This window comes from Amphiura filiformis, chromosome 4 (assembly GCF_039555335.1).
Source record: "Amphiura filiformis chromosome 4, Afil_fr2py, whole genome shotgun sequence".
NCBI classification, from domain to species: domain Eukaryota; kingdom Metazoa; phylum Echinodermata; class Ophiuroidea; order Amphilepidida; family Amphiuridae; genus Amphiura; species Amphiura filiformis.
The window spans coordinates 32,259,006-32,270,856 of record NC_092631.1 but is presented as its reverse complement, the minus strand read 5'-3'; the positions used below and the strand labels follow the sequence as shown (position 1 = coordinate 32,270,856).

The following is an 11,851-nucleotide window of genomic DNA, read 5'->3' as shown; positions in this document are numbered from 1 at the left end:
GGAGAACCAAAATATAGTCATTAATCTCCAAGTTTATGGCAATAAATATTAAAGATGGTGAATAGAAGCTCAGAGTTTCTCATTTTGTTAATTAAGATCTCACAAACTGCATGTTTATAATCTTTATTCTTATTCACCTGATAATTTGATATTCTTAATACTAGGTCAAGGGAGATCAAGGACTGATTTCCAAAATTGGACAATGGATTGGTGGCTCAGATCCAAAGAAATATGGTCAGTTGTTCTCAGATGTATTACTAAATGCCTGGCCAAAACCTGCTGCAAGAGGGCAGCAGGTTGGTGAGCTACAAATCCTTCAACATGTGCTCAGATGGACACCATTTGTCAATTTCTTCAAGATAGTAGGCAAGTACTGGATGGTGTTCTTTTGATATTTAAAATCTTAATTGATACTATGGACTATGAAACACATTATCAAATGATAAAAAAACCCAAAAAAAACATGCCCATGTTCAATGGACCAGGACTGAGTCCCTGTATAATGGTGGCTAATTGGTGTAGGAATGTGTGAGTGTGTCAGTGGAAAGTGTGATACGTACGTTTATTATAATAACATAAACTTGAAGTCATTAGGGTGAGGGAAATTTAAGTTTGCTCTGCAATTACTGGAGTTTTGGTATTCCGATGTTTTCAATATTTCAGGCAAAGTGGGTCACTTACATTAGATCTAGGTTTTGATATTGTTTTAGGTGTACCAAAAAATGCATGCCCGTCCCCCTCGGCTTGCCAAAATATAGTTAGACATATTTCAAATCCATACACATCCTTGAAAAAAGTGTGATACATTCACTTCATTATTAAAATTACTAAATATAAATGCAAGCAAATACCAAAAATACAATTCCATGATATGTCATGAATTTACTTACACAGATGCTGACACAGGCTTTGGCAAGATCCTCTCCCAAGAAGCCCAGAACCAACTGGCTCTAGCAAAGACACTATTTGAATCGCTACGTGAATCTGTCCAAGATGGCACCATATCAGTAGGCCAGCTTAAGCTTATTTCAGAGGGAAGATGTATGCAGCAATTTGTAGAGCTGTACAAGATCATGACATCAAGTAAGCAAGGAAGTGATGTGGATCAAAAGTTACTGAGTGCTACTGAAAGGAATACAAGAGCAGTTCTGAGGTTGTTGAATACACGGAAGAGAGAGTTGGAAGCACTACAGCATCAGATAGAGCTGAACAAGAGGTTGATTGCTGTGTGTAACACTATCCCGCCAGGTAACTAAGGAATATATTTTCATTGTAAATTATTGTAATACAGCTTGTCTGGCCAAGCATGTTATATTCAGTTTGTTTAAAGAAATGTTCTACTTCGTAAAAAGTAACAATAATAATAATATGGAAATTTATATCACATAAGTATCCATCAGAGTCGTTCACTGCGCAACAAGAAGAATATGCAAACAAAGGAAAACATGATGAACAGAGCAAAATACAGAAACTATATACAAGAAACCTTAATAAGAAAAACATTCTACACTACAAGTTATCAGCAATTTCCTGTGACATCCTTTTTTTAAATGCAGAGCAGGGATCATATTGAACTGTCATGGTTGAACAAATTGGGGAATCCAGGAAATTCCTCCTGAGGAAAATTGTGCATTTTGAGGGAAATTTTGCTTTCCCGAATAAATATGATAAAAAAATTGTTGGAAATTTTGCTATCATTGTGGGGAATTTGGCTTGTAGTCAAAGAATATTAGGTAAAAGGAATTAATTCATAATATGCTGATATTTTCAGGAAAGGTCAAGGAAGAATGGGATAAATGACACACTAAAAGTCCCCAGAAGTCCTCCTGTGATGGCATCCAAAATGGCCACCATTACATGTTTTATTAAAGTAGTCCCAACATAGTATAAAAGGGTATCAAGCTGAAAGACTTCAGATACAAGCAGTAACAGAAATAAGATGGGAAGATAGAGAATAAAGGAAGGGGACAGTAACAGAGAACAGAAGGTAGAAATGATCAACATCTTGTATTTTACAGTTGACACTTCAGTTCTCCAGCAAAAACTCAAGACAAAGATTCCAGAACTACAGTTGAACAAAGTGTGTAAGCCAATCACCATGGAACAGCTAGCACAGCAAGGACGAGAGCCCCAGCCAGAAATCATTTTCTTCTCTCATCCTATGCCAATACAGAATGGGTTGCAGCCACTGAACAGCATTCAAGACTGCAAAGTATTCCAGAAGTAAGTTAAAATAAGCTGCTGATAGATCTTGTGTCATGGGTTTGTTGAAGCTAAAGAGATTGGGCTCTCAGACTCCAGACTCATCAGAATAGCCCGTTCCATAAAGCTGCTATGGCAAATTCACGGTCATGGATTGTCAGCCATTGGGTTTATGCCTGTAAGTAGTGTGTGTTACTGCATTACAAGCAGAACGCAATAAAGCACAAGCACATTATTTAGAATATTTCAGATTCTATGGGCCGTTTTTTCAAAGATAGGCAAGAAACTGCTTAAATGCAATTGGGCTTAAGGACCAGTTAGTCATATAATTATTAAGTCATATTATTTTCTGCTATGCCTTTCACTTCAAGTAAGTAATCAAACATGTTAAGGGTAGATGAGGTATTGTTGGTCAAAGCAGCCAAAATCTAAATCGATATATTATTGAAAAATAACTCTTTTATTTTTTGCAAAACTTCATTTTACAAATCATATACTTTGAAAACGGTCTTGATTTATTGTTGTAAAATGACACCACAGGACCTAAAAAGTATGTGGTATTTGAATTCTTCTTTACTTGCTATGAAATGATCAATGCAATATTTGCCAAAGCTCACTACAATTCGCAAGATGCTGTAAACTACCAAATCACAACAGTTTAAAATAGTTGTTAACTTTAAAATATGCTCAAAATTGCATACCCTTTGCTTGACACAACCTTTTAAGTGATGTGAAGTTCAAAAGTAAATTCATAAAAATGACACCAGTGTTAGAGCTAGCCCAAAGCCCTTCCTCTAGACATGCTTTGAGAAACCTGCATTTTTAAGTCCAATTTTGTTGGTCAATGTGGATCTGTACGTCAAGGCAAGCCATGTTTTTACCAATTATGGAAAGGGAACAGAAGAACAATGTTTGCTACAAAAGTGGAAAACTAGCTGCAAAATTACACAGAAAACTGTCTCAAATGCTTTCACTCAAATGTAATATGAGCTAATAAATAAATAGGCTTGGATTTGGGTTTGAATTTGAAATTGAGGTGTTTCAAATATTATATACTAGAAAGATATCAACTAGCTAAAGCTTGCTGAAACTTTACATTTTAATTTTGACAAAAATGCCAGGTGTTTGTGTGGTATGGGAAGTCAGCATGCACAAAGTATTGAGACAGCTCTAACAGTGCATTGTTTGTGAACATTGGTCAGTTGGCAAATGATGACCGACACTCATCACACTTCTTAACATTTTTTTTCAGAACTTTCATGAAAAGTGCTTTTGTCCAAACAAATTGTTCTTTATCCAAATGGTATGATTTTATAAATACCCTTTATGTGCCATTGCTCAATCTTACTATAAATATGCTAATGTTGTATCTATCTATCTATCTATCTATGTGTATAAAGGCTCCGTCAGTTTCGATCCAAATGTCGCCAAATTCATACGGGAAGCGAGGCTTATACCGAGGCGGTAATCTGAAAATTTGGTTGAAAAGCGGTCAAGAATTGGCTGTAAAACAGTGAAAATATGGGTAAAAGCGGGGTTTTGTTATGAAAATCAGTTGCCAGCCTACGCGTTGACTGCAGCTGGCGGCAGTAGCTGTCGGCACAGCGTGCGTATGTCGCACTACGTAATCTTGGCAGAAGCGGCGAGAGCCACACGACTTGCGTGCAAGAGACCAGTGGACATTATAATACGGAAAGAAGGAAAAAGAGAGGACGTAATAAATACGGGAAAAAGATGTGTAAATGAAAGGGAACGAAACAAAGAAGGAAAGAAACTAAAAATGAACATGTAAGAAGAGACAGATTTAGCCTAGATAAATAAAATGTACCTATTCAATGATTCTACCTGTTCAGTAATTCTTCCTGTTATAGTGAACGCTCCCATTTACTCATCTAGCAGGGACCCGCGCAAAGCGCGGGTATCCCGCTAGTATAAGTAAATGTTCTTGTTTGTGATAACAGACTGCTGAAGAAGCATGCTGCAAGACTGAGAGAAGGGAAACCAAACCCAATGTTGTCAATCCTAGAAGTATTCACACAAGTCTTTGGTCCAGTCTATACCAACCAACTACCAGAGGTTCTCACAAAGCTTCAAATGGAAACCATTACACTTGGTCAAGTGGATTTTCTATTTCGAGACATCAGAGATAGACCTCAAATTCTACAGAATGAGTTTCAGATGCTTGCCAGGCTGAGATCAGATCAAAATGCAGTGTGGGTGGCACCCAGATTGAAACAGATTCAGGATTATTACAGAGTCCAGCATCAAGCTCAAGCAGCAGGGGAATTGCTGAAGATACGGGATGCTTTCATTCTCAATGGAAATTTTAAACCTATGGAGACATTGAACAATGTGGTAAGTAACATATTTCAATGGAATTCATAGAAAAAAAACTGTCATATTTATTGAAGAAAAGTTATGAGGTGAAACCGCTTGGTACTCTAAGTCAGTAAACATGAGGAGAACTTAACCTACTCATATAGGGAGCTTTTTGGCAAAGGGGAAGAAAAGAAGGAGAAAGAAAGAAAAAGAAGAAGAAAACTTTTTTCTCCGGTGCGGTTTTGAACCACGGACCCTTCGGGTGCTGTGCACAGGGATCGCTTGCCACAGGGGTCTACCTTGGCCAACCAAGCTTTCCATGCCCATATGTGTGGTTGCATGATAACACAATCGTATCATATGGGCAGGGACAGGCGATTTGTGCGGAACTTTTTTTCCGCGCAATTGGCTATTTCTTTTCCTATGGGCAGGGATACATGATTTGCACTGAAAAAAGAGTTCCGCGCAATTTGCTATTTTTTCCGTGCAAATCGCCTGTCCCTGCATATGGGATACCTGATTACCTGTACTTGCAGATGCTTTGTGAATTGAGCTTTTGTGGGGTATGGTTCGGTTACTGTTAAAGAAGAAATAAAACTAACAAACAAGTGAGTTTGCCAGAAGTGAATTGTTACAGTACTTCTGAAAACAATTTTATATTAGTATTATTTTTACATTTTGTTTTGGTGATTTTCAGTCTTACTCCAACATTTTCAGTGCAATTTTTATGTTCAAAGTTTCATTGTGTTTGTCTGAAATTGAATTTTGCAGAATGCAAAGACTTTCAAAAATCAGCCACTGGGAGCCATCAATCAAGAGGTGATCAATGCAGCTAATATTCTGAAGAATGTTGGAGAGAAAGAAGTGGAATGCTTGGAACAGCTGGCACGCTGCAAAGAACTCATCAATTGGGTGCGACAAGAGATCAAAGGTCAGTTAACATTGAAAATGATTTGCATGTATTATTTTCTGTCTAGTCTTTCTATTCTACCCAGTTTGGCTTTAGCCTGCCCACACCCCTCCTCAACCCGATGGTCTGTATGCACAAAACAAGTTAGACCAGATAAGATAAAATAAAATGAAGATACTAAAAGTTGTTTTTCAATATTTACTTGACAGATGTGCAAGAACTGAAAGTGTTTGTGGATTTGGCCATGATATCTGCTGGTGAAACGGACATAGAAGTTGACCGTGTATCCTGCTTCCATAGAGCTGCAACTGGATATGCTCCATTCATATTTGAGTTGAAGGATAAAGCTGGGTACAGAGAATTACTGAACATGACAACAAAGGTGTGGAAGGCTTTGGAGAATGATCAGCACCTTCCGCAGAAACTGGTATGTGCTTGTTAACTTTCAATAAATTGAGGATATTGTGATAAATTGTAAACATTTCATCAAGGATTTTCCCATGGTGCATATAGCTGGGGGGAGATTACAATTGGTGTTTGCACAGGTTAAGGTCATTTCATGGTGGTCAGCAGCAACACTACATGTCATCAGCCATGAGCTGTTGGTGATGGTTGCAAAAGGACAAAGTCTCATAGCTTGGGCACCTGGTGTTTATTGTTCTGTGGAATATTGGGCTATTCCATTTAAAATCCACCCCTACCCCTATGGAAGATTTAGCTAAAGTCTTCCACAGAGGGAGTATGAGTTTCAAATAGAATGGACAATTGGGTAACTTTCATTTGAAATACTCAATCCATTTGTGAAAGATATGGGTAAAGCCATTACACAGGGGGAGTATGGGTTTCAAAATGATTAATCCTGACCAATTACATTTGAAAAACATACTCCCTCAGTGAAAGATATTTCCAAAATCTTCCACAGGCGTAGTGTGGATTTCAACTGGAATAGCCTATTGTGATCTTGCAGCAAGGAGATCTCTTGATGGATTACAACAATTTGGCCATCCAACTTGCCTTATGAAGTGCTCCTGATTGCTGTTAATTTGATGGATTGCTGACCACCCAGAAACACCTCCTGTGAGAGTCAACTTGGATATAAACATCTTTAGGTTGCTGAGCAAGACAGAAAAAAAATGACCTGCATAACGTTGTTGGGCAGGAAAACCTATGTGCTTGTAGCCCCTGAACATGTTTAAAACAAAACTGCCAACAGATTACATAGGAGATTTGCTTTAAACATGTTCAGGGGCCAAGGACACATAGGAGGTATTTCCTGCCCAAAATTAAGGAAGATAAGCGTTATACGACAAATAACAGAACTTTTGTACTTGAACTGGGGTCATCATAGTGGCAACTTGTAATAGTTTGATAACTGTCTTATATCTATAACAAATTTACAGAGTTGCAAAACTTTTCGTGATAAAAACTCGAACGGTGGTGATGCAACTGCAAATTTCACTTTTGCAAACCAACATGTAATCATTCACCGAGTTACGCTGCATATTCACCTCATTTTTTTTCAATCTTAGTGATTAAAGTCTAAAAATGAGCAAAAATACCTTAAAAATATCCAGGGACCTCAAAATAGTGAGCATCAGTTACTAACAACTACATCGCGTCAAACAAAAAAATCTTGTGTCTTCGCGTATCAACACGCCACGTCAAAAAAAAAAAACGCGTATCATTTAGTTCGCGTCATCTCGCGACATCGCGTATCAACACGCTGCCTCTAAAGTAAATGGGAATAATAAACACGGGAAAATCAAAATGAGTGAGGAGAGTGCATGGGTGCCATGGGTTGGCGATATTACTTAATAACAATCCGTGATACATAGGTGATCATGATGCATGATGCATGGGTGATGCATGAGTTACACAAATTGTTCGCAATAAAAGGGAGGGTGGTGTTGCATTTGTAAAATTGAATTTATTTACGAACCGCGAAAGACGGGTGACCGCTAGTATTGCAAATTGCTCACATGTGTACGTTCTGTATAGGGCAGCTATTAATTTTTTTAACCTTCTCATGTCCCAACAGGTGTCACATCCTTATAATATGATTTGGACTGTAAAAGGGGCCAACATTACCACAATTACTCAAATCCAGAAGTAAAGCACATGGCATGTATATTAGAATAGCTGGCTTATAGCAATTGTGCTGCATAGTGCAGGTCATAGGCTGACATTGGATCCAGAAGACAACTTTGAAATGAAGTTAAATTTGTGTAGCTTTATATTTTGGTAAATAGCATATTTTAAGACTAGGTACACAAAATCAGTTGACATGAGAGGCATTTGACGCACCCTGCTGGATATCAATAACATCCATGTACATTAGCATTTTTACAAGTAATAAAATGTGAATTGATTGGATCACATATGATTTATAATTATATTTATGATATCATGTCATGCATTGATACCCACAGAGAGATACACAAAGACAACTGTTCTGGCTGAAAGAAGTCAAAGATTCTCAAGGCTCTGTAGAGACCTCGTCCCTGAGCCAGGCAGAAGCCATCAATGAGGGCGGTGTATACACAGTCGGCAATCTGAGGGATACTGCCACCATCAAACTACGCGTTGCTATACGTGAGATGACGGTAGATGAAGAGGAGGAAGAGAATGAGCGAGTCTATACTTTGGAGATGTTGCGTGATTTACAGAGCAAGTTGACGTTGGTGGCAGGCAAGACACAAGAGGACAGGCAGGGATTGCAGGCACAGGTGGAACAATTTGTGGAAGTAAGTGAAATTATTTGTATGTATATTTGTAACCCAAAGGATGATTGAAGTATTTCCTAAGACCTATTTAGTAACATTTGTAACCAGCTTTGTGTTGTCAGCAACACTGCATAATGTTTGTGAGATTTGAAAATTTCATTATTATATGAACTGCAAAATTTCACTTTGTAAACATCAGTCTGAAAGTCTCTCAATTCAAATTGTTGCCATGGTATCTGCTGAAGGTAGATGTGGATTGGAAATTATCATATATCTGGTATAGGCTCCGCTGTGGTCAGCTTCGGCAGATGAGTCTGGGCTGGAGGATGTGTGTTTGGGACAGCCGGGCTTGGCTCATGGGGCCCTTATCTTCCCGGCTGCCATGTATGCCTGTGGGTACCTGACACACTGGAATTAGGTACATTCATGTACAGGCACTCTATAAATGAGCTGCTCTGTTCATTTGATATTTATTTTATCAAACGTTCTGACATACATAACTACAAGACACGGTATGTAAATGACTTTAACCTAATCAAAAATAAGAAAGTCTTTTCTGATCATGCCATACGTACAAGAGGTCCCATTCTTTGGAATTCTTTAGATAAAAATCTGAAAGCTTCAAAATCTGTTAAACATTTCCGCAATCAATTCAAAACAAAACTTATCTCTAAATATAATTTATCTTTTCCGCATGCACTCTCCCCTTCCCTTGTCTTGTCTTTTAGTTATGTGATAAATGTGATGTTGATTTGTTTTGTTAATATCATTTGATTTTAGTGAAAGGCTAACTTTCAGGCCTTTTCGGTCTTCCAGCCTTTTCCTCCATATGTACCGTGTTTGTATATATTTCTTTTATATAAGGTCGTTGATTTTTATGGAAATGAATATGAATGAATGAATGAATGACCGGATATCTCTCTGGCAGTTTAAAAGAAGATATTATCAGTAGAGTTGATAGAATTTAAAGCTAAAGTGGCAGTTAAAGCCCTGACAACACTTTTACAATGTGCCCATTTACCTAATTTTGGTTTACCACATTTTTTATTTGAGAAATGTCCACAGAAGTTATCTTAAAAACTGACTACTGTTACTAAATTGAATTCTCTGACATAGGTGTACTTGTCTGGCATTGCGTTATAATGCATTTGTGTACTCTGTAGAAGCTCCAAATGTAGCGACTGGCTCTTTAGTAACAACATCGGTTTGCTTGATTGGTTAAAATTTTCTTGCATATTGCTTACAACATCATACGCTTGTGGAATGCTTGTTTGATGCACTTGTTTCTTGCAGCAGCAAATGGAACAGTACAATAATGTTTTTTAAGTACAATTTTGTAAGTAAAGTTTGATAAGATAATCGTTATTTTTTTATTGATACAAACAGGTATTCACAGCAGCCCAGCAGTTAGCCTCCACATACACCAAACTCAATTCAGCTGGATGTATTCTCTTCAAAGAATGGAAGGCTGTATTGAAATGTGGCAAGAGATTAGGCGAAGTATCAGTGATTGTAGATTTTGGCGCTTCTGAGCTGCTACTCCTAAAAGGCACACGCCCTCTCATGGTGGAGCTAAGATTCTTGCGAGAGTTCATGGATGACTGTCTGAATCAGTGGCATCACTATGTTAATGAGCAGAGGTCCAAATGTTATGAGCTCAACTACTACACCACAGAGCAGCTGGTTATGTTACGGCAACATGTAGCGCAATTCACAAAAACTAAGAGTGCGATTCCAGCACAGGTAAAAAATGAGTATGATAACATTGGTTGAAATTGCAGAAAGTTGATTAGGCCTACAAATTTAAGAAGTTAATAGTTGACAAGAAACTTTGTGCAATGAAGGTAGTCATATTAGGAAACTACGCTCATACTTTGTTTCACTTTGATTTTGATAATGGCACAAGTGCTTTTCGCAGATGCACCGCAAGACCATTAGATAAGATTAGGTTAGCGCAGGTGATTCAATGCTGCAACCAGTGAAATATATGCACCTACTTAGGCCTGGGTGCTCAATCTCGCCGATTAACTCTTCGGCGTGCCCGGAACCTAAGCCGCAGACCCACGCCGATGCACATATGCTGAGAAATTAAATACTGTTGCGATATGCACTAACAAAATGTGTGTCTGCTCAATGAAAAGCCATGTTCAGTCACCCGTTCATCGGCTTGATCGGCTCAACTCCTGCATTTTTCGCAACCGGCTCATAACACTTGACAACAATACCCTTACAAATTAGTGTCCTTGAGTGAGTTGATTCTTTGCCGGATTATATCGACTGATCCGCAAATTGCTCACGGTGAGTAAACTCAAGTAGGTACTACAATAAACATTAATATAAAGGTTTTGTGTAATGAATGACAAACCGCAGAACAAGAAGATGGCAAGATGTTACGAACTCGATGCCCATAACTGCTCGCGATTTCGCAACCAGGGATATGGCTACACTATATTAATTTGTCGGCGTACTGCGGCTTGAAACTGCAAGCCGCAGGAGAACAATCGAAATGCTACGAGACGACGCAGAGTTAATCAGCGAGATTAAGCACCGGGGCCTTATTGCCCAAAAAAAAGGTCCATGTTTCTTCGGAATTGGTAACTAAGACTTGGTGATACCCCCTAAAAACGGTGGGAATTCCCAATTTTGAAAGCACTTTTTGCAATTCTCACTTTTGTTTCTTTTAGGCAAAATTTTGCCTTGGGAATTCCCAAAAGTTTCTGTAAAAATCTGTTTGCCTTCTGTAGGGGGTCATTAATTTCCGAGTCTATTTGATAATAATATATATCCCTTAATTATTCCTCTACAGATCTATGTCTTGCTGTCCAGTGTCAAACAGATGTGCAATCCAGATGACATCGATGTTGCCCTCAAAGCAGCCATGAGACAGGTGGCTCATGAAGCAGCACCTGCTCCCATGGAGTCAGAAGCCATTGATGCGCCAGAGGTGAATGAGGCAGACATATTGAATCAGAAGAAGTTGCTTGCTAAAAAACTGGTCGATGAGTTCTTATTTGATGAATCCATGGCACTGGCAGCTGTACAGGTTTGTTTCATTGATACTTTTGTATGAATTGCTATTAAAAGTTTGGAAATGGAAAAGTGATAGATATCGGTCATAAGATAATAGAAATTATTATTCATGACATTTCATGATTAGGCTATATGCATGGGTCATATATCATTATGGAAAGAGGATGATACAGGCACGAACCCTAGTCTACAAATAATAACCACCACAGCCAGGAGCAGCTCTGTGAGTCTCATATACAGGCAGACTGACAATGAGTAGTAAGTTCATTGCCCAGGGGAATTTCAAGCTAGCTTAATTTTTTTCACAAGAACTAGAATAGACCATGCACTAGTTTGAAATTGTACCATCAAGCACTCGCACACCAGAGCTTGTAAGCTTACTGGACTGCTCACTACAGTTTTAATTAAATTGCCAAGGGAATCTTGGCTTGTGGAATGCCAGTGTCCTTTTCAACTGATGTACGGTGTCTGTAGTTAAAAATTACGTAGGCCCCCCTACCAAAGGTAAATCTTGTACAATAGCTATAGAACCACATGTGTGATGACACTGATTAACCCTGTTCATTCCCCTGGGGATTTATTGGGGTGAGGTATTGAAATTTAGGGTATAAAGGTAAAAAAAACCTGCCCTTTTTTAGAGACCATTGCACAATCTGGCTGCGAGATC

The 11,851-nt window shown here is 38.4% G+C and overlaps 1 protein-coding gene across 1 annotated transcript in view; it reads left to right on the top strand.

Moving 5' to 3' along the window:
• The first annotated feature begins 202 nt into the window (after window positions 1–202).
• LOC140150124 (E3 ubiquitin-protein ligase rnf213-alpha-like) overlaps window positions 203–11,851 on the top strand; it is a 41,760-nt gene continuing 30,111 nt past the window's right edge. Inside the window, exons 1-9 of the mRNA XM_072172128.1 lie at window positions 203–296; window positions 895–1,248; window positions 2,019–2,223; window positions 4,164–4,557; window positions 5,293–5,452; window positions 5,641–5,858; window positions 7,861–8,175; window positions 9,541–9,897; window positions 10,961–11,197. Of these exons, the coding sequence (XP_072028229.1) occupies window positions 203–296; window positions 895–1,248; window positions 2,019–2,223; window positions 4,164–4,557; window positions 5,293–5,452; window positions 5,641–5,858; window positions 7,861–8,175; window positions 9,541–9,897; window positions 10,961–11,197 (2,334 nt within the window). The remainder of the gene's footprint in view (window positions 297–894; window positions 1,249–2,018; window positions 2,224–4,163; window positions 4,558–5,292; window positions 5,453–5,640; window positions 5,859–7,860; window positions 8,176–9,540; window positions 9,898–10,960; window positions 11,198–11,851) is intronic.